Below are 22,920 nucleotides of genomic sequence, written 5' to 3'. Positions count from 1 at the left end.
GTCTAGAATATTCGATGCCACTCAATTAATTCAAAAGTTCTAATTTTTGTTATCAAATGCGTTTGAATATATTAAAATCTGAACTTATTTAATTTAAATGTTGAATCTAGTTATCAAACGGAGGCCTAGGATTGAGATTCCAAGATTTAGAGGGCTTGGGTTCAAATCTCTCCTCTCTTCCCCCGCTTTTTAAATTTCATTCCTCTTCTACTATAAAAAAATTTAAAAAATAAAAAAAAATATATGCTTAGAATGGAAGGATTAAAGAGTAGTTACAATTGACTGAAAATCTCGACTCAAGATAACAATCTTCTGTCATGCCAAATGGGTGTGGGATCTTTACTTTTCCAGAGGTATCAATGCAGCCATCCTTGGCTATAGGAGGGTATGTTGCTGCTGGTGTGATAGCTGGCTTTAAGGACACCGTCAACGCGAAAAGTATCATTTGAACAAGCTTCATCACTGGGGAAACTTTGGACTGTGATGGCTATTTAATTTTGGGATGATGAGTTTTTTTTGGTGTTCTTGGAGAAGGCCATATTTCAATATATAGATCCTTCCCTGAGCAAAGCCACCCCAACATTAGAAAGTCACTCATCCTCAAATTGACTTGGCAAGTTCACTTGACTTATTCTGATACCGTGTGGTATGGGTTCCTGAACGTTACTAATTGCATTTCAGCGCTATTCCCTTTTTTAACACTACGCCATCTTCTGTATATGGACTCTTTACTTTTTTTTCATCATTTGTGCTACAATTGCAACATCAATTCATATGAGCACGAGCTCCAGTCATCGTGGTGGAGGGAACGGAATTTTATCAACTTTTCTGTGTTGAAAATTGTGGAATCAGATGATTGACTTTTCCCTCTATCACCTCTCTAGGTAATAGAAAAATCGCCAGTAGAAAACTTGGTTTTTTTGTCCCATTAGTTTCCCAGCATGTACCCTACTGCCACCACTACCAAACAAATGAACGAAGAATTGCAATTATAGTAGATGAACAGAATAACCTTAAGATTTACCGCGTCTTGGCTGTTGCAATCGTGAATGAACTTATGTTCTTTGCCACTCTACCTTGGCTGCTCGGGATCAGCCGTGTGGAGCACTCTAGGAACTTATTCTCTCGATCCCAAGTATTCCCATAAGTCTAGTCAGTCTCTTTCAGGGACTTCTACCAAATTTTCTGTTTTGAAGATGAATAAATCCGAAGAGAAAAATTGATTGACCTTTTCATCTATCACCTGTCGAGATAATAAGAAAATTTCCAATGGAAGAGTTGCTTTTTCCCACAGAAGAAATATAATAATTTTGGTCCTAAATGTTTAGCACCTGTGTGATTTTAATATCTAAAATTTTTGATAAAAATAAATCTGGTTTTCAATATTTAGAATTTGGACAATTTTAGTCCGTAAAATTTCAATAAAAACTAATCTGGTCTCAAATGTATTTAATCTGAAACCAATCAAAGTACCTAACTCATATATCCAGAACTCATTTTCACTCTCTATTCCAACCCCACTCCCCCTTAAGCAAAAGATTCCCTACAGGTTTTTGTATATAATTTCACAAATTTCTTTATTTTATTTCTATTTTTGTGGTTAATTAATTACTCACGTGTCATCACATAAGTTAATGTTCTTATTGTCTAAAGTCAGTGCTTTTTTATTCCCTTTTTTTATTCAATCTAGTGAACATGTGACTGCAAATAACATGATTTCGTTAGTAATTAGGGAAAATCCGTCCATCACACTAAATTTGCTTCAATTGGAAATATTGGGAACCATATTTATTTTTGCTGAAAGTTAGGAACTAAAATTACACTGGTGCCAAACATTGGAGAGGACTAAATTCACACAAGTGCGAAACACTAGGGACTAAAACTTTATTTTTTTTCCTTTTCCTATCAGTATGAAATAACCCTAAGTTGGTTCACCACATCTTAATTAGTCGATGCAATCGTGAATAAACTTGTGTTCTTGGACACTCTAGTCTCATAAAGACTGCTAACCTGGTGCATAAATATAGCCTGCACATGCATTAGCTGATGGCATGTGAAGCACTCCTAAAACCTAGGATGGTTGACGTACAATTGAATGCAGTCATCAAGATTCCAATTGGATTTTAGATATCTCTATGGGGATTATTGAGAATAATTAGATAGATTGTAGAAAGAATCAAAGGGAGAGATAGAAGCAGAAGCAAGAAGCAAGAATAATAGGGAAGGAAGAAAGGAAGAAGAAGGTGAAAGAAAGAAACAGAGATGGAAGAATATTCAATGCAAAAGGATTGGGACTTGCATTCACTCCGTAGCTGATTACAGCTTCCTCATACAATGACTATTTATAGGCTAGTATACTCTCTTCCATTAGTAGGATCTAACTAACTGCTATAACAACAAACCTAACCAATTGATACAATTGAAATTGAACTATTGGCTAATACATGATTGCTAATGTATCCTCTGATGAAGCTTGATGCTTTTTGCTAAGACAACAAATGAAGAACTGTTTGTTGGTCTATGATTTCGAGCTTGATTTGCTTATGGTGTTTACTGTAGAAGTTGTCACAGTAGCCTCGGACGCCTTCGAGTGGTTGCTCATGCTACAAGTCAACGACATAACAAAGCTGTCAAGGAAAGATTTCCAAGTCCACCCTAGTCTTCCTATTTATTCATGTTTTTTTTAAAAAAAAATTATTAACCATACTTTGTTCATAATTTTCACTTGATATGCGTGAAAATTCACAAATGTGTTTTTGGATGCAACGTATGTCATGAAAGTAATTAAGATATATGTTTGTAATGCATATCTTCTAATATTTAGTCTGTGGAAACCAATATTTTAGTAATTGTGGGTCAGTGTATTTCTCTCTAAAATTCATTCTCTCTTTCTTCTCTTTAAGGCTCCTCTAACAAAAATGGCCTTCAAATCTGATCTTTCTCCATAGGAGAGAACCTTTTTTTATACCTTTTATTTGCTTTTTTAAAATAAATTCCCTCTAGCAAGGAATTTTCTTTGCTAGCATTTCTTGGTAAGTATTTCTTCTCTCCTAATTTTTTCTAGTGAAAATTTTATTCTATCCTAGGATTTCCCTTGTAAGAAATTTTTCTCTTTTTTTTTTGTCTTTTTTTCTATGAGATTTGAGATTTCATATGGCTTCCTAGATTTGAAAATTTTCACATCTACCATGTTAGCTGAATTTCTCCTTGGGCTTCAATCATTTTTTAACAAATGTTATTTTTAAAAACATGCACAAATCTTTTGAGTTATAGTGATTCACCTGGATGCATGGAAGATGTTTTGGAGATTTAATGTTTTTCATATTCATTAATATCTATTTGCTCAATAGATAGATTGAGATTTCATATTATTTACTAGTTTTGGAATTTCTCACATCTCCTATGAAAGCTAAATTTCTCTTTGAGTTTTAGGCATTTTTATCAGATGATTGTTAGAAAATTGCACAAATCTATTGGACTGCAATGATTTATCCAGATGGAGGATGTTTTGGAGCTTCTACTTTAAAAAGGATGCTAAGGACTAATGGCATTTGCCATTCTGTTACCAAGCTTTTTAGGTATATGACAAAAACCTTCTTGAATTACCAAACTATCTTTAGAAAGAAAAAAAAATACAAAATTAATGAAATCCTAATTACCACTTTTTTCGATTCCACAGTATTCATCTTTTCAGTCATAACCAAACCCTAGATCCTGAGCACTTCTATGGCAAAGAAAAAATGAAGGAAGACAAGTGCACAATTTGATAGGTTGACTAAAGATCAGAAGTGTTCAAAATATTCACCAATACAAAACGCATATGACATTGTCTCTACGTTCATTATTCTATTTAGAATTTCAAGCAGCAAATTTCCCAATAGTAGTTTAATTTTTTTGAACGACAACTTCATCATTTTGTTGCATCTAGTATCGATAGTAAAAGAGTGGGATTAGCAATAATGGAAATCAGCCAAAGGCTTTGAGATGATAGCTTCTTAATTCTCTTCTAGTACATAAATATTATGATATGATTTTATTGTTTGTTCAATAAATCAATAGGATTTATATCAGGAAAATTAACTTTTATTAGTAGTGATAAAAGTCAAAAAATATGAACTTTTCATGCAATAATTGAAATGTCAACACAAAATTCCATCTACAGCTGTTAACTCCATTAAGAACTGTTACATGCTATGTACATGATAATTTTCTGGAACAATTATAGTGAAGATACAACATAGAATTGTATGTGCCTGTCAACTACAGCTGCTGGAGAGTTTTTGTGTGTGACTCTGGCCAATAGCAAGCAAAGAGGGTGAAGAATACTTGTCTACATCTTCTATGAGTACTTCACCCACAAAAACATAGAGTCACCAAAAACTTAAACCATTGAACCTATAAAAAGAGCCAGCACAAATGAGAAAAAAGAAGTACATTAGAGATTTTAGCCAATGGAACACTTTCAAAAGTCTATTTACATTTTACTGTATATCTTATCAAATATCTTCCCTTCAATGGATGATTAACTTCCACAAATATAGAGTAGCCTCTTACTTGAAAGGTTCTATTTAACGAGTGCTCAATGGGCATTCATTAAAATATATTTCAGGTGTTAAATTTTCAAAAAATTAATATTAATTAGAGAAAGTGTATAAATGCAAGAAAAGGTGGTAATTGTTAGAGCGTGTCTATACATGGTAAATTAGGTGAAATGTAGGCGTGTTGATGAGTGTCAATTGAGCACCTTTTAGAAAAACTCTACTTGAAAAAGTTAAACAAAAAAGGAAAAAATCATATAAGGCCATTTCTCAATGCACAAGAGAATAAGACTTTATCTCGAAAACATTATTAGGGCCTGCAAAAAATTGTAACTGCAAATTCAAACACAACTAGATTGTGAATTAAAAATAAAAAATAGGACAACATGATTAGAAGAAAATCTAAAAGCTCATGATAAACGCATAGTCAATGATGCAAGAATGATGAAAAGACAAGCGATGAACATTGTTGGATTGTATTAGGATGGAGAATAAGCAGAAGAGAAAAATCCAGCTAAATCAAGGGATTGGGTGAGAAAGAACGCGGTAAATATGGGGCCAAATTATCCGTTTGACCCTTGAACTTTTAGTTTAGGTAAAATTAAGCCCTCAAATTATTTGTAGTCAATTTGCAGCCCTTGAACTTGTAAAATTGGGAACCCGTAGCCCTTTTGGCTAGTTTATCTGGTTTTGCAACTGGAAAGCCAAATGACACGAATTTGCAATATCATCCCAATACATTTACCTCTATTTGTAGCATCCCAGCAGAGACTCCAGCTCTTTTTTTCTCTGTAAGTATCATTATTACAACAACCAACCAACTCACCACAAGTACCCTTACAAGAAACTTATTCAACCATTTCTGCCACCATAAATGCTCCTCTGTTTCTCTTAATTTTGCTTTCAACTTAGCAGCTTTTGCCTCAGATCTTGATGATGTAGTTTCAAATTTCTCTTTTTGCTTTTTTGTTGCATTGATCCTTCTTAGAAGGCCCCGTACATATGTATGTATGTCTAGATTTATGTACGTATGTAAACGTAAGTAAATATATATAATTGTGATTGCCTGATTGGTCAACTTTTAGTTTCTTCTGTCATGAACTTTATGTTTTTTTGCTTGTTCTATAGAGACATGAAAGATGTTGACTTCGACGTGGATCGCTTCATGAAGGACATGGAATCAGTATTGAGAGGTCAGGGTTTTGAAGATACTGGCAACGATGTTGATCATGGACAAAGTTCATCATCCGACATGGACTTTGGTAATTTCTTGGACTAAAAAACTAAGAAATTTCACACATTAGCAGCTCCTAAAAAATCTGCCTGACTGAAAATTTTAATCATGTTATCTTAGGTAGAACGGTGGGAGTATCAGCTATTATGATTCTGGGGAAATATTCTGATTGAAACTTTAACTTGTATTTGTATTAGAGAGAGAGAGAGAGAGAGAGAGACGCTGTAGAGAGTCGTTGATCATGATTATGTTTTTCTTTATAGTGCATATGTCTTATTTTATAAAAAGATTAGCAGGATCATAAGCATTTGGCATAACATTGTCTGTGGAGCACGAACTCTACTTAGCTTGGGCAATTCCAGGAGATATATTCCAGGAGATACAGATCGGAAAACTTACTTCCAGTTCTCTTCATAATAAGCAACTGATGCCCTCTTTTAAACATGGATGCATTGGTTTCTTAAGTGTTTAGGATATTACTTTCTAAAAATTTGTCAGCAGCATGTTCAGCTTGTGACGTACCTTCTCCCTGGGTTTCTATCAGTCCATCAAGTAATCATCTTTGTCACTTTACCGCAGGGACAAATAGGAAGCAGAGGGCTGCGATATGCATTTTTGCTTGTTTTGTGGCACAATTCTCTCCCTTCCCTCTGCAATTCATCTGTTGAGATCTATTAGCGATTTGGTTAGGAAAAGGAAAGAAAATGGAGTTGTTCACTTTTTGATTATTTCTATGCAGACAAAAAGACCCTTCTTTAAAGCATACTGCTATTCGTGTGATTTGGTTTTCCGATTGCAAAACTGGATAAACTAATCAAAAGGGTCACGAGTTCCCAATTTTACAAGTTCGTGGGCTAAAAGTTGACTACAAATAGTTAGAGGGTTTAATTTACTTAAACTACAAGTTCAAGGTCCAAATGGATAATTTGCCAGTAAATATGGAGAGAATTCTTGAAACCGCTTCTCAAGAATTTTAAGATTTAGTGGGCTGCTGAGTTACTTAGATAATTAAATTAAAGTATTGCAGAAACAAAATCCGTTCAAGGCTAAAAAACAGATCAAGGCTGTCTTTCCACGTATCCCACAACAATTTTTCTGGATTAAGGTCTGATAAATAAATTTAAAAATGTGTATACATATTTGAGCAGTACATTAAGCTACAAAAGGCTAAAATGATGGTCTCAAATTGCTGGCATTAAAAAAACTATAGAGTCGTAACAATAGGAAATAATTCACTTCACTAAAGGACATTAAAAACTTATTAACAACTACTAAATGATTAGTTACCATAAACTTCCTGAAATCCAAGGTTTTTAAGATAAATAGGAAACTTCACAAGCAAATTTAAGGGAAAGAAAGTAAATTGGCACAATGACAACAGTTAATAACTCTTTCCATCGTGAACACACTCTACCAAAACATAAAGATTCAAATGGCCGTTTTAGACAAACCTCTGCATCAGACTCTTGTACAACGAGTTTAACCAAATTAACAGAATTGTTCCAAGCGACAAAATTAATCCTTAGTGGTTCAAATGAAATTGATAAACATCAACCTAGCTTTGAAATTTGAAGATGGGAGGACAGACCTAACGAAAGAAAAAGAAAAGCCAGCCGTTGAACATTCGTTTGGACCTATTTGGGATTGCTATACTTTTGCTAAAAAAGTGTTTTTCGAGGATAAAAATACTATTTAAAAAGTCGACCTTTTGGTCATTAAAGCATTTTTAGCATAAATTCAAAATTGGCGCTTTTAGGGCAACTTTGACATTGCAAAAAATAAAAAACTAACTTTAGCTATTTTATTATAAATTTTGAACTACAATTATCAAATTGAAAAAGTACTTATGTAAGTATGCACCTAAATGATATGATTAAACACTTAATAAAAAGTTTGACCAAAAGCTCTACTAATTAAAATGCTTTTAGACAAGTTACTGCAACCCCAAATGGGATCCTAATAAAAAATTACTAAAAGCGCAACCAGTCTTTAAAGCTAAAAGATAAGAAGGGTGAACATGTTCAGAATGCAATATGTATTCACATACAACCCATGTTCAGAATGCAATATGCTGGAAGCTACCACGAGAAGTGAGGGAAACAAACACATCTCCCTCACAGCGAACATCCTGTGGCAAATCTGGAAATGTAGGAATGCAAAGGAATTCAATGCCAAGCAGTACCCCCTATGAGACCAATACAGATAGCTCAGGAGGAATGGCTGGAATATGAAGAGGCATTGACAAAGACTGCAAGCACGAGTACAGAAGAAACAAGAGAACAGGTGGAATCCCCCCAGCAACAGGAAGAAATGGAAGACATATTGAGATTAAGGTTTGCAACAGAAAAGAGTAAAGACACGCCTCAAGTTGGGATAGGCGTCACTGTCTCCAGGGACAATCAAAACATGATACGAGGCTGGACTCTACAAGAAAGAAGCTCTGGTCACCAAGTCATGGATGAACTAACAGCCATCAAACTACTGTTGTGTAAAGCTGCTGTCCAAAAAATGGAAAGGATTGAAGTGCAAGTCCAGAACAAGCTAACGTACAATCTCATTCAGCAAAGGAAATCTCAGGAGATGCGAATGGCCACTCTGATGGAGGATATTCTCAGCCTTCAGTCCTTGTTTCGCATGTGCTCATTTTGTCTAGTAAATTGGAACAGTAACCATATTAGTCACTGGATTAGCGTGCAAGCGCTTGAATTTATTGAGGATCAGGAATTTTGGATTCCTCAGTGTTAGGATACACTGATTGTAATGTTCTTTCAAGTCTTTACTTGAATCTGTATAGGTTTATTATCTATAAAATCACCTAACGTTTCGACAAAAAAAAAAATAATAATTGCTTTCAACGAGGTAGTTAAAAGCACAAGCAGCAGGTGAAACCAAACTACCTTTTTTATATAGTATAAGGATATTTCTTTGCTGTATCTCCATCCCAATTTGGTTGACTTGATTAGTTGAGATATCTTCCACTACTTAACTCCAAAAAAGACGACAACAAAGTACAGTCTAATTGATAAGACGCTTCACCTGTAATCGAATAATTAAGAAAGCAAGTGGAGAACTATTATTAATTCTCTAAAAATTAAAAAAAAATTAAAAACTCCAAAAAGACAAAAAAATAAATGCTTTGTACCCTGTCCTGGTTTTCATTGCGGCATCCCTGACTCATTCAGTCAATTGTAATTGCTTACTCTTGCCTGCCACATAAAAACGGTTAATTGCAATATACACCATTGAACTACTATAATGTTTCGGTCTGCTCCTCTCATTAAATCTGTCAATTGCAGCAAGTTAGCATATTAAAATATCAATCAATAGCACCTACATTTTTTTTTCTTTTTTTGCTCAAACGTCAATTTTGTATTTTAAAGAACTAACTTGAAAATGCAAGAGTTGGTTACAAAACAGAGGAACTGCTCTTCTGTCATTTTGTGCTGCTCCTCTCTAAGCGCCACAGGGAAATCAGATTCCCATTGAACATCTTTAGTGAGTCTAACTGCAAATTTTGCATTTCTATGACTACAATCATTTCCAACTCTACGGGTAAAGGAAAGCCGCAGAGTCGAAACAACATCCTCAGCTTTGCTATATCTTCCAGGATAGTGCCTATGATGCTATTATTCAGCCCTTTACCTTGTAATCTGTCAATGATATATTTGCAATCAAATTCAATTTCAATTTTTCTCCATCTTTCTTCCTTAGCCAGAGTCATAGAATCTACTTGAATTCACTTAAAATCTGTTAATTTATTGCTATCTTTTTTAATATAAAGACTGGACAGGAGCTGCTTTTGTAGTAGGAACCTCTGGCTTTAAGGCTCTTTTGTGTCACGGCAGCGCTTGTCAGTCAAGGACCAAGTGCTGTTTTTTTTCCCCTTTTTTGAAAAAATAAAATCACAGTAGGAAAATGACAAATCAGGCTTTACGTGAATTCGAGCATCAAAATGTTGAATTGTTTGGTCTACGAGGTCACCAAAATCCATCAAACATGTTGAAAAATGTCACAAGTCAGTAGCATTCATGCAATTGCCAGTCTCCTGTACAAAATCCATAGGCATAGCTATTTATAATTTGATCCCCCATGAAGAAAGAGGACAACAGGAAACTGTAAAAGAAAAAGATAAATAAATAAAATCAACTTAAGTTTCCTGTGGACAATAAATATGTTGATACTGGCAAGAAAATTCTCATCTGCCATCATTTATCGGCAAAAGAACATGTTTTTTGGGGCTAAGAATGATTGTAACATCACTAAGAAGGGATTCCATCTCCTCTAAAACTGTTGCAGGATGTTGTACCCACGAATGCCTCGTTGATAGACTCATTCCTTCTAATTCCAATGCTACTTCTTTCATGGTTGGCCTGTCTTCCCCCTTCACATTTAAGCATCTTTTTGCCAGCATAGCAACTTCTTTCAGCTGCTCTGCATTTCTTTCAGTGTCGATATTATCATCCAGAACTTCAAACAAACGGTTATCCTTTATTGAAGAAAGAAAATAACTCGCCAGACTTCTCTCCCTTGCAGATCTATCAAAGCACAGTACCTTCTTTCCTGTCAATAGCTCCACAAGAACAACCCCAAAGCTATAGACATCACTCTTCTCTGTTAATTGACTCGTCTGCAGGTACTCAGGGTCTAAGTAGCCAATTGTTCCTTGCACCATTGTCGGTATCTCAGATTCAATCATGGGTACCAATCTTGATGTTCCAAAGTCTGACACTTTCGCGGTGTATTTATCATCTAGGAGTATGTTGACCGACTTTATGTCTCGATGAATAATAGGAGGAGAAGCAGCAGAATGCAAATATGAAAGCGCCCCTGCAGTTTCTGTGGCTACCCTCAAACGAGTATGCCAGCATAGAACCGAGGCCTTGGCTTTGTCCTGCATATGATCGAAAAGTGTTCCATTGTTGATGAATTCATAAACTAGCAAAGGGACTTCCATTTCTAAACAACATCCAAGGAGCTTGACGACATTTTTGTGATTGATTTGGGAGAGAACTATAACTTCATTGATGAAGTGGTCAATTTGGGATCTATCAACTACTCTAGATTTCTTGATTGCTACTACAGTGCAATCTGTCAAGTTTCCTTTGTAAACTGTGCCATAGCTTCCTTGGCCAATGACCCTTTTTTCATCAAAGTTGTTGGTTGCTTTTTCAAGTTCTTTAGCAGTGAATATCTTGGCAATATTTGTGCAGTCTTTTTGCTTGATTAGTTCCTGTTGCAGGAGCAAACCACCATTTTCTTGAAAGAATTTTTGCTTTTCGATGATTAGCTTTCTTCTCTTGAATTCAAAGTATAACCAGGAGCCAAATGCAAGTAGAGCTGCTGTGACGAGCGCAATACCTGCAGGTAAGTTGTTTCCACAAAAATAATAAAAATGATAATAAGAAATGAGGCTAACAATAACAACATACTCTTGGAAAACATAGTTACTTGAATGATCATAAAAATATGGCTATTCATCAAAATCAGCAAGAAGGTTTTGAGTTGTTCAGACTTCAGAACATGATGCATGAGTAGATGTACAATTTTAATGTGAATAATTTCAGCTTTCTTGGAAAAAAGTTTGGTGAATGATAGCGTTTACTTTCAAGAATTGGCATTTCAGAACATTCAATTTTCCAAAGTTTCAATTGGAAGTTAACCCTTGTTTCTTGCAGTCTCGAGAAGTTAACCCCTTTACAAAAGGTTTAAGATCCAGTAATCCTATGTACTTGAAGATCTTTATGGTTAATAACATATCAGATTTTTCATTACCACATCATCATTAGAAAACATATGATAGGAAAGTCAATCATGTCAGAAGTAAACTCAAATCAACATTGGTGATGGTATTTTCTTTTCAAAACTGTTATCCTTACTTACTAAATAACACAAAAGCGGAACAGTAGACATGGTTCTGACCTGCAATAATCCTAGTAACAAGTAGCTGCTGGTTTTTCCTTTTGGGGAGGCAAGGTGATATCTTCCCATCACCCTGATATCCATTTGGGCAAGAACATTTATAGCCGCCTATTTCATTTTTGCAGAGGCTTTTGAATGTGCAGGTATTAAGATTTTCATCTTGACACTCATCAATATCTGCAAAAAACATAATAAGATTGGAAGGCACCAATAGAAAAACAAAATAACGTGAATGACATTTGGCATCCCAATTAGTCGATTCTGTACCTTGACAAGCAATGTAAGGGTTGCCTTCATAGCCCTCAAGGCAAGAACATCTATATCCAGGATAACTATCAGGTTCAGGATCGTTTATGCACTTGCTGTTTTTCTGGCAGGCATAGGTATCCAAGTTCTTTTGAGCAATTTCACAAGTCTCATTCCCAATAGTCCAATCAAGCGCTACAGGGAGTTTATTCACATTTTCTATATCCCTCAATAGATCCATAGAGAAGTTGAACCCACCTTGTTCAACAACAAAGACGGAGCTGCAGGGATTAAAGTTCTCAACAACTGAGTGGTTACGGAAGCTCCCCACTGACAAACTAAACTCTGATGTCCCTTTTGGGATGGATGTCTGGCAGCACCCTCCACCTGAACATATCCCATCAACAACTTCCTCTGTGCTGTAGCAGATAGACATGCATCCAGTAGTATACCCCTGAACACCATGAAAACCTTTGATAAAACCGTATGTGTCACAACCTACTGCTGTAAACTTGTTGAGGGTATGGTTTAGGGTGAATTTTGCGAGTGAAAATGTGGTTACCATATGTTTGCTGGGCACCACACTGGATTGACTAAAACATTTGCGCGCAACGAATTGCAGGACATGTATTTGACCTTCAAGGGATATTCTTGCAACATCGATTTCACTCAATTGCGAAATTGGTTTAGGAGGATTGAAGGAGGTGTTACAGATGATCTGGAAAGGTTCATCAAGATAACATCCTTCAGTCATGCCAAAAGGGTAGGGGATTTCAACGTCCCCACAGCTACTATTGCAGCCTGGTTTGGCTATAGGAAACGCTGCAGCTGATGCAACCACTATTCTTGAAAACAAGATTGCCAAAATTACTACAAGTATAAGCTGAGCCATCATAATCGTTTGCAACACCATTGATGAAACTTGTACCAAAATTGTGAGATTATCAGTTTCTTGAACATTTTATTTGGGTTGCAGGCCTTGGAGACTTGGTCCATTGACAGGAAACAATTGCAAGAAGTTAACTAAAATGTGTGAGACAAAGACTAAAGACGTTTGTACGAGGAGTCTGTGATTGGTCAGCCCGTATGAATACTGGCCGGCTGAAAGTTCTACTTACTTTTGACATATATATATAAGTTGTGTTTGGATTGCATTTTCTGTCATTTTTCATGAAAAAATTACTGTAGCGATTTGATATATATGAGGGAAAAAGGTGATGGGGAAATGTGATCACGGAAAACGATAATATTTTCCGACGGAAACAAGCAATCCAAACAAGGCCAAGAGACAAATGTAGTTACACGATAAATTTATTCTGAGATAGCTTTACTGTAACACGATAAATTTACACGATAAATTACTGTAGCAATTTTATTCTGTAATTACAGAATAAATTTATTCTGAGATCCCAAGCCAAGAGACAAATGTAGTTACACGATAAATTCAGGGTTTTACAGATTATCTGTACCTGCCAGTTGTTTTTTTCCTTTTTTATTCGTTAGATTACATAGCAAGAATGTTCGGCATCGAATTATTGGTTGCTTTTCAGTGTCTTTAGGAAAATGGGCTCAGTAGACTGATTAACAAAACAAAGGATAAACCACACTGATCTACACACATGACTGTCACGTTACCAAACATAATTCTTACTAAGCTTTGCAACCAAATAACCTGAAAAAGCACTTTTCACACTAAATTTTACCATGTGTTGCTTGCATATGGATTTTACAAAGCTTCCCTCTGAATCAGTGGCGGAGCCAGAAAAAATTTTCAGTGGGGGTAAAAGTAACTCTAAAATTTTTTATCTACTCTTTTTTTAGTTTTTTAAGAAAAAAATATTTATCAACAAGTACAAATGATGCATATATTTCATGAAAAACATCAAAAGACGGACTCAAAATTATTACTGTAATAATAATTTTATTTCAAAAGCAAACTGAACCATTTACAATTGCTCATGACGGGTTTTTATATTTTGATAACGGTTTACAACCTTTTCATTTTAAATATCACGACGTATATTTTTCTCAATATAAGTAACTAAACAATTATCCATCCAAGTATCTTCCATTTTATTTTGTAACCGATTCTTCACTATATTCATCATTGAAAAAACCCTTCTACGGTAACTGTAACAACAGGTAAAATCAAAGACAACTTTAAAAGCATATACACCAATAGATATACAAAATTCCAGGAGGCACACTTGAAATTACATCAAATTTTTACAGGTATTATAAAAATTTAAGAGGGACAGTAAGGGCCTATAAACCAATAGATACACAAAACTTCTGGGGATACAATTAAAATTATATCAAATTTTTATAGATATCATAGAAATTTAAGGGGACAGTGGGGCCCGTGTCCCAGTGCCCCCAGTGTAAATCCGCCAGTGCTCTGAATGGACTACTTTTGGACTTGTGATAAGTTTATAATTGTTATGTGTACCTCTTTTTATTTTTTTATTCTTTATTTTTTTTCAACTTGGATTTGGAAAAAGTCTATGCAACTTAACATTGAAATGATGAAACTCGAAGGGGTGTTGCCGTCCCCCTAACCTTGACAAATGTCGAGACAGTTAAACTTGATTCTCATAAGAAGAAAAACTGCAATGGATTAAGGCAATAATATACACAGTATTATATAGTTTAGGTCGGGAGAGAATTTAACTACTTGAAAGACCAGTTAGTTCTTGTACCATATATCTTTCTACGGTGACTGATTAATTTGTTTGAGTCTCTAATTACTGCTTCTAATATGTGGGATTTCTGAAAGCGTTCTTGTACAGGTTTTGTTTTATATATAAAAGTACATTAATTGAATTTTTCATTATATAAATTCTGATGAAATAAATTATAGGAAAAAAGAGATATTTTTCCTCAACTTTTTTGTTCTGTACAGAAGGAAGTTGACTGATAAGGAGTATGGCTAGGCTAAGGAGATGGAATTTCAACTTATTCTGTAAAAGATAGCGTACCAATTTGGTGTCAAACCGGAATTTCTGACTAATTTTTAGCCTAAATCATGCTCACAATATCACTATTCCAAGTTCATTTTAGCTTTATGTTGAATTTGTTTTTGCCTCTTGCATCTTCTTCTGCCAATTCTATGTATGCAATTATGCTTTGTCCCTTCTTCATTGTCTTTCACAGTCCATTTTGTTCTACAAGGAAGCATAATAATCACCGCTGAGTGCGAACCCTCAACAGAGATCCCTTTCTTCTCTTTCTTCTATTTTCATGGTGTTCCCAGTTTGGGCCATCGTAACAGCATGCAAATGCAATAGTTCGTCTCACCAGATACACCAGTTTGAGCCATCTTCGCGGATTCAGGCTAATCAGGATATGACCAAACCATAGTATACTCATTGGTTTCATGACAACAAGTGATGCCAACACTATCTCTGGCATATTGAGCTAATTAAAGTCGCTTCTGATAGAGATGAGTGCTCCTGTTAGAAACTCAATAAGTCAAACTTGATTGAAAAATGCATAAATAAAATTCCAATCAAGTGCAGCTCAGCAAGTATATCTGCTTTGAATATTCTCTAATCTTCGCCTTCAGAATGTAGCTTCAGAAAAAACCTGATCTGTGAATAGTCAACTGGATTGATCCCAAATTGCGAGGAGCTCAACCGGTATCAAATTTCACAAAAGCTTTTCTAAGCCAAATACCAGATTCTGCGCAGGGAAGCACAAAAAAAAAAAAATACTCAGGGCAGGCAGGGGGAAAAGTAAACAAGCATAGACAACAAAGATAATGCAAGTTAATTTCAGCCACCTTAAAGCGCACTACTCTTCTAATGGCTAGGATTAGGCCTGGCATGAGAGATTGCACATCCGTAATATCATGTTTGATCGTATAGACCTGAATTCAGAAATACCAGAGATGACATTATCACAATTGAAGAAGAGTCTAGTGTTCTGCATTTCCTAGGGCAGTTTAACAATGGATATTCTGCTAACCTCTCCGGGCCTGGAAAAATACACTGTGGTACTAGACGGTAGCCCTGGAACAACTAGGCTGTGCACTCGCACTCCATCTTCTCCAAGAACCTGACCTCGTGCCTAACATGATAACAGAGCCAAGAGGTATTATGTCATCAAGTATGTAATAGGATTGGAATGCTTGTAGCTGTAAATACTAAACAAATGGTAATTGTTTCTTACCTGGACTTCAGTCGAGATATCTTGTCTGTTGTATAACTGACCTATATTGGAGATGTTGTTTGCAATTTGTATTGCATCTTGTGTTGGAAAATCCTGTCAAGCAACAACATCAAATCAAGACAAGCTTGATATACTTCTCCCAGAACAGATGCTCAGAGTCAGAAATCAGAACGGCTCGGTTATTCAACTAGCTGCAGAATCAAAGCATCTGTGAACTTACAGCAGCATTTGCCCTGGATTCAACTATTTCTACATTGTTGTAATGGAAAGAAGCTGAAATCGCAGCTTGCTGAAGGAGTATCGATCCTATTGATAATGTTGGAGCCACCAGACACCCCTGAACATTACATTCCTAATTACCATGAGAATGCTACTTAATTTATGTCGAATAGAAAATTGAATTAATCAGTTCTTGCCTACATAAGTATCCTTGTACAAATCACAGGTAAATTTTTCATACCATTAACGTGTATGTTTCTTAGGAGAAGTTCAGGATACACAGAATTTGATAGCTAAAGCAGTAGAATTACAATGATTCAATAACATAAATCTCACCCTGAGCTCACCATGCTGGCCTTTTCACAGAATGATGACAATGCCATCACTGTGTCCTGTTTGATGCGGGGCACATAAACCACACTATTCATGCCAAATGCTGTTGCCTATTTTGTACCACAGGCAAGAACACAACAAAAGACTAGTCAATTCCCAGGATTATGTAATGTACTGAGAGTAACAGAATTGAAACTTATCACTTTTGCCATCTGTTTTGATGCTGGAGCTTATCTAGAATGGACCTGTTTAACGTTGTCATAGACTGTTGTAGGATCTGTGAAATCAACAACAACTGCCATTCCTTTAGACTGCAAACAAGGTCCTAACCATGTAAACAATCGATTTTGTTACCAAAGAAATGCATTTTCCTTTTACTTGATTTCTGTGTTGTTACCTGAGATATGGAACCCAAGACCATGGTAAGGTCGTTCATTATAGGAATTTCCAAAGCTTCTTCCATGTCACAGACCTGAAAGTGTAATTAAATAAGGATCACCAAACAAAATTAAATAAACCAGAAAAGTTGTAAGAAAAAAAACAATAATGATTCAATATAAGTGGGAAAGAAGATAACCTTTCCAATATCTTCTCCAACAAGGTAGGAATCCACTGCACCCGCCACTTCCATCCCCCTTGCTTTTGTAACAGCAACTACAGCTGCTCTTCCTATTTCCTTGGCTGCCCCATTTACGATTACCTCTTCCCCATGATACAAAATGTATTTAAAAAAGAAAAAACTCTTAGCTTCTTTTTATTACTCTAATGCATGCAAATTAAGCATACCTGATAAAATTTCTGCAATTGCAAATAAAGTTCTACCTTGATGTTGCTTTGTCCTCCAGGCTGCATTGAACACGAGATGGACGGTGCCACGATTTTCTTGACATTTTGGAGACTGGACGTATAGCTCATGGGATGAGAATGGCAGCTCAAGGCTGCCATGGATGCTAAAAGCCTCTCTCGCTGTAAAGAAGAGGGTGTGGTTATAGAAACGGATAAGTTTATTTCTGGCGATGTTTTGCGTTGTTCTCAGGATAAGGTTTCTGCTCTTTTATTGTCTTCCTTGGTCCTTAATTATCAGGCCAATTTCAGGAATACTTAATACTAATAGCATTCATTCTTTACCCTATGTTGATCATGTCATCACCACAATGCCATTTGAGCTTTGATGGCCACCAATTATTCCAAAAGCTGTGTAATTCCAACCTTAAAATTGATATGAACAAATAAAGGACTAACTCTACTCAGCACCCCCTAAACTTGTACCACTTTCTTGCTTTGACTCTAAACTTCAATTTTAGACAATTGTACCTTCTAGTCTCAAGTTTGTCCCATTTAAGTATAATCAATAATTATGTTCGCAAAATTAACGAGATAAAGGATGGTAAAAATTAATGACAAGATATCATTTTGTTCAAACTATGATCCCTCAATTTTTCTTAACCACTCTCAGTTTATTGTCATTAATCTATATAGTTACAATCACTAATACTGTTAGCAAAATTAGCGAAATAAAAAGTGGTACAAATTAATGGAAAGCATTATTTTATTTTTGTTACGATATCTTGACACTTTTTTGACCATTTTGGCACATTTTCATTGATTTGTTGATGCTGTTAATTTTGCTAGAGTTGTCATTGATTGGATTTAAATAGAACAAATTTGGGAGTGTAGGGTGCAAAATGTATAAAACTAAAAGTTTAGAATACGAAGTGTTTAGAATTGCAATTTAGGGCGCAAAGTTAGAAAATGGTACAAGTTTGGAGGTGCAAAGTAGAGTTAATCCACAAATAAATGACTCTATGGGCAATGTTCATTAAACTTTTTCTTTTTCCTTTTCTTTTCTTGTACAATCGAATTCATTGGCTTTCGCAGCGTAAAAGTACGACACTTTTATAATTTAAGATAAGACAAAGGAAGACAAAAGGCAAGAAAATAGAATTTGAACGCCAGCTGTTAAACTTGAATAAGCTTTAGGAAAAGAATTAGGGCTGTGAATAATCTTTTACAGGCCCGATCTCACTCCATCTAGCCCTATAAGTTATGGGCTAAATTTTTTATAAATAACTCTCGGGTAAGCCCAAATTTAAAATCAGTTAAGTTTGAGCAACATTATCCCTAGCCCATACATCTGTATATGTAGATGTTAAACTTAATATACATGTTAATTAACTAAAATTAATATGATTGTAAGTCGGAGGTTTTGGGTTCAAAATCTCTTTACAAAAAAATACTCATTATTTCAAGAACCAATATTATTTATAAAATTTGCAATCATAATAATGATTACTCTTGTAATAAGTATCTTAAACTTTGATTTGCTTAATTAATATCTTAAACAAAATGTCTCTATGAGCAAAGTTCATTGAACTTTTTTTTTTCTTTTTTTATCCTACAGTCAAGCCCATTGACTTTTCCAATTAAACAGATGATACTTAGAAAATTTTCACTCATGCCCAGTTTCTTAAGGCTAGCAAAGAGTGTATTTGTCAAAGCAAGAGCATAGAATTTGAATATGATTGCGTCTGGGGTTAAACTCGGATAAACTTTTCAAAAGGGGCTCTAATGAGAGGAAGCGTAATCTTTTTCAGCTTCTTATGTATCTAGTCACCAAATTGTTCTAAAGTAAACAAATATTCCACTAACATGTATTTAAAATAGTATAAAAATCATCAATTCTTTGTAGCCTTTACTATGTAGGCAAACATTTAGTCTGTCATAGGTACTCAAAATTTTAGTCTAATTTCTTATATTTTTAAGAGATATGGTTTTAGGTAAATAGCTGAAAGAAGACAAAAGTTTTAAGGTGAAATTACAATTTTTAAAAGGTATGCCAGTGAAAATAGAAATTTGGAAAGATTTTGGCTGGCTAAAAGATAAGCTTTCTTATGTTGCCACACATATTTTGTTTATTTCTAGAAGGTGTTGGGTGCGTATTTCGGATTTTGGGAATCCAAGTGGAATCACAAATTTCACCTTGGGTATAGGTTTTCGTCATTCTTCTTACATGTTTGGTTTGGAACCAAAATGAGGTTTCATTCAATCAATAATTTAGTGATTTTGAAACCTAAGTAACAAGTGTGCAATGATAGGGCAAAATTTAATATTTTCATTCATATTTAACAATTCTCATAGTGATCTATCAAATAATCTGTACTGGTATTATCAATTTCGCTATCCATCCCTAATGCTCAAACTCATTTACTAAATATCATCTTTTTCTTTTCAAGTAACTCTCACCATTGCCACCACAAAAGAGGGAGGGAACGGTCTTCACCTTGAAGTGTTAGAAAAATAAGTTCTTCTTCTATAATAAAAATAACAAATTTTTAAAAATATCCTCTATATTTATAGTTTTTGCCTCGCTAAAACTTGATAAAATTCTATAATGCACTGTCTAGAATACACATACATAAAAAGAACAATTTCAGAAACCTCTCCTAAGGTTTCACAAAATATCATTTAACTCCTCCAATGTTTTCAAAATTTTTCTCAGCTCCCCTGAAGTGATTGTGGAACCATATGTCGCTATTAGAAGGGATCAATTGTCAATAATATCCTCAATTCTTCTAGCAATTATTTATTCTGCTAATAAGCAAAAAAATTAGACAAAACTATTAGCATGTAATAACAAAAAGCCCGAGAAACAATTTGGTGCCACTTTTCTTCTATACCAGCAAAGGCACGGAATTATCTCTGACAAAGTTTCAAAGGCACACAATTCTTTTGTTAGATGAAATACTAACTATAAAAGGACTCTTGTTTCTATGTTGTAGAACCATCCTTTTTTTCTCGTTTCTGTTCTCTCTTCTGTAATGAACAATACGAGAACTTGGAGCAGAGGTAAAAGGATTCCATAAGTTTGAAATGAAGGCATGATTCTCAAAACAAAACTGCAGAACAAGTAAAAATCCTGACTGGAGCTTTAAATGATCATCTAGTACTTAATAGGAGATGATCTGAAGTTCAATATCAAAATAGTTACATAAAAATGAGAGATTGATGTAATTTTTATGTTCTGATGAAGGAGCCTTTGTTGATTGTGAGGTATTCTTGATGATCAGGCCATAATACCTATGTTGTCCTTTTATTTTTGTATTTTGCTGGACTTGATAACTAATTTTACAATTTAACTAGCGTTTTAGTAAGTATTTTTGATATTGAATGCTGAATAATATATGTGATTTGATGATAGATGTTTGATGATTATGTTATTTATGTCAGCGATTCAATGACTGTTTAGTGATGCAAAAAGCTGCAATACATAAGTATGGAGTAAGTTCTTGATAAAGAATCTGCTTAGGATCATAAAAGCTAGTATTATTCCTTTATACAGCTTGTGGAGAAAATTTTGTTTTGTAACTTAAGTTTTGCTTTGAACATCATATACGTTGACTTACAATGTGTATAGCTCAAGATATAAATGGATGAATGAAGAAATGATGATTACAATGAATTAAAAGTATGATGCATATGTAAACCTTTTATTGTGCTGATGAATAATTATACACATGGTATACTATTTGCAATATTCCAAAATGTAATTCTTACAACAGCTGATTGAAACTTTTCTTGGAAACACATTGATACGTTCTACACCCTATTTCAGACGGAACCCATAACACGCAAGTCCTGGATCTAGAATCGGATGGTATTAACGTTTGAATAGCAAAAATCTAGACAAACTTAGACCACACAAGAATATCAAGATTGGTAGATGACGCCACAATCAAGGTGACTGCTTGATGGATAAGTCAATGAGCACCTTAGAAACCGTTCTTAAGGTGTTCAAAAGTATCTTTCACAAGTCAAAAGAATTGTTTCACTCGAGAAATTGAATGTTAGCAATTTCTCAAAATCATCTATAATATAAGTCAATGAGCACCTTAGAAACCATTCTTAAGATGTTCAAAAGTATCTTTCACAAGCCAAAAGAATTGTTTCACTCAAGAAACTAAATATTAGAAAATTCTCAAAGTCATCTATAATGCTTCTAAAATTCGGCTATTTATACCCAACTTACAAATCTAAATGGGTCAAGATTTAAACTCTTAACTAACCGAACTAATGAATTAATTAAGGCCCAACTTAGACATAAACTGGCCAATTTATTCTCCTAACCTAAAAGTCCCATTCGACTCAATTAAACAAGCAACTATGTGGATCCAACTTACATGCAAGTTAGCCCAATTTATTCTTGAAATAAACGACCAAACTAAGCTAGAGAAACTAAGCTAAAAATGACTCCAAAGCAGAAAACTTGATCCGCTTCATTTGTAAGCCCTTGATGTGAACCTATGAACTGCAACTGGATATACGAATCTTAGGATCCAATGGAGTTTGATCAACATAGATGAGATTAATAAAGATTGTTTCAACATGCTTAAACCCTTCAATGGATCTTGACACTTCATTTTAGTCTTGACAGCCCACACTGGAGCTCGAAATGCTCCTTTAAGTGTCATAGCTCTTGCTCTAGTGACCTTATTCACGAGAACCCACATTGGATTACCTTGAACATCTCGCATGCTCACATCACACATTGACATGTAGAATGAGAAGAATTGTTGCATATGATATTGTAGTTCATTGCATGGGAAACAAAGTTAGAACTTCTAATGTAGATCCAAGGAATTCGCAATATATTGACCTATTCAATGATATTACTGACAAGGAAATGAATGACTTGCCTGGAAATTTGAATATACTTTTGCACATGAAGTGTGGGATTCCTAGGACAACATGCTTTATGAACATTACTACAAACAAATCAGTCTTTGTTATATTCAAACTCCATGAAAAGGATCTTGTTGTCAACTAGTATGTGCTACACCTGGAAATTATTCCTACAACAGAGGAGAATACCGTAGAAAACAACCAAACTAAGAATGCACAGAAAACTTAGAAATCAAAAAGGCTCCTATTCTTGTGGAATACATTGAGGCTAATGATGAGATTTATGATTCTAGGTCTAATGACTCTTGGAAGGATAATATATATAGTGACTTGGAAGATGTCATAAATGAAGATAGGGTGTCAATTTCTTCCAATGATGAGGGTGAAATTAACTTGTCTAATTATGAGAAGAATAAAGATGGCCTTGTTGTGCTTGAATCAAAATTTGAAAAAGAAGTGGATCCTATTAGAGCAGTCATGAAGTCCAAGAGAGAACAATAAATTTGAAAAAGGATACTTTCTACCAATGTGGATGCATTTAGGGCAGGCTTGAAAGACTATACAATTTAGAAAGGATTGCTA

At 34.9% G+C, this 22,920-nt stretch overlaps 2 protein-coding genes across 3 annotated transcripts; both read right to left on the bottom strand.

The window, feature by feature from the left end:
- Positions 1–9,924: 9,924 nt before the first annotated feature.
- On the bottom strand, positions 9,925–12,913 carry LOC113711279 (wall-associated receptor kinase 5-like). The gene is made up of 3 exons (XM_027234443.2): positions 11,959–12,913; positions 11,692–11,868; positions 9,925–11,130 (listed from the first exon to the last, which is right to left on the bottom strand). Exons 1-3 carry the CDS (start codon positions 12,848–12,850, stop codon positions 9,968–9,970), a joined length of 2,232 nt encoding a protein of 743 aa, XP_027090244.2. The 5' UTR covers positions 12,851–12,913; the 3' UTR covers positions 9,925–9,967.
- Positions 12,914–15,283: 2,370 nt separating this feature from the next.
- On the bottom strand, positions 15,284–17,704 carry LOC113713008 (dihydrodipicolinate reductase-like protein CRR1, chloroplastic). Of its 2 annotated transcripts, XR_003453414.2 has the most exons (11): positions 17,482–17,704; positions 17,237–17,359; positions 17,057–17,131; positions 16,905–16,970; positions 16,674–16,769; positions 16,328–16,444; positions 16,108–16,200; positions 15,904–16,005; positions 15,719–15,805; positions 15,523–15,618; positions 15,284–15,389 (listed from the first exon to the last, which is right to left on the bottom strand). XR_003453414.2 is itself a non-coding variant. In XM_027236697.2 (10 exons), exons 1-10 carry the CDS (start codon positions 17,602–17,604, stop codon positions 15,586–15,588), a joined length of 915 nt encoding a protein of 304 aa, XP_027092498.1. In that variant the 5' UTR covers positions 17,605–17,704; the 3' UTR covers positions 15,284–15,585. The 2 variants fall into 2 exon arrangements, 1 of the variants encoding a protein (XP_027092498.1); XM_027236697.2 differs by having other exon boundaries at positions 15,284–15,618.
- Between the last annotated feature and the right edge of the window lie 5,216 nt (positions 17,705–22,920).

The sequence above is a fragment of the Coffea arabica genome, chromosome 10e, assembly GCF_036785885.1.
Source record: "Coffea arabica cultivar ET-39 chromosome 10e, Coffea Arabica ET-39 HiFi, whole genome shotgun sequence".
Taxonomy (NCBI): domain Eukaryota; kingdom Viridiplantae; phylum Streptophyta; class Magnoliopsida; order Gentianales; family Rubiaceae; genus Coffea; species Coffea arabica.
Note: the sequence above shows the minus strand (reverse complement) of the source record. Positions and strands in the feature narration are given on the sequence as shown.

Bases quoted from the DNA above. Each gene is read 5' to 3' on its own strand.
- LOC113711279 (XM_027234443.2), bottom strand. From the start codon at position 12,850: ATGGTGTTGCAAACGATTATGATGGCTCAGCTTATACTTGTAGTAATT. The intron at 11,869-11,958 runs GTACAGAATCGA...TGTTTTTTGCAG, and splicing joins CCCTTACATTGCTTGTCAAG to ATATTGATGAGTGTCAAGAT. The intron at 11,131-11,691 runs GTCAGAACCATG...ACTTACCTGCAG, and splicing joins TGTTACTAGGATTATTGCAG to GTATTGCGCTCGTCACAGCA.
- LOC113713008 (XM_027236697.2), bottom strand. From the start codon at position 17,604: ATGGCAGCCTTGAGCTGCCATTCTCATCCCATGAGCTATACGTCCAGT. The intron at 16,445-16,673 runs GTGAGCTCAGGG...TGTAATGTTCAG, and splicing joins TCTGTGAAAAGGCCAGCATG to GGGTGTCTGGTGGCTCCAAC. The intron at 15,806-15,903 runs GTTAGCAGAATA...TTCTGAATTCAG, and splicing joins ATTTTTCCAGGCCCGGAGAG to GTCTATACGATCAAACATGA.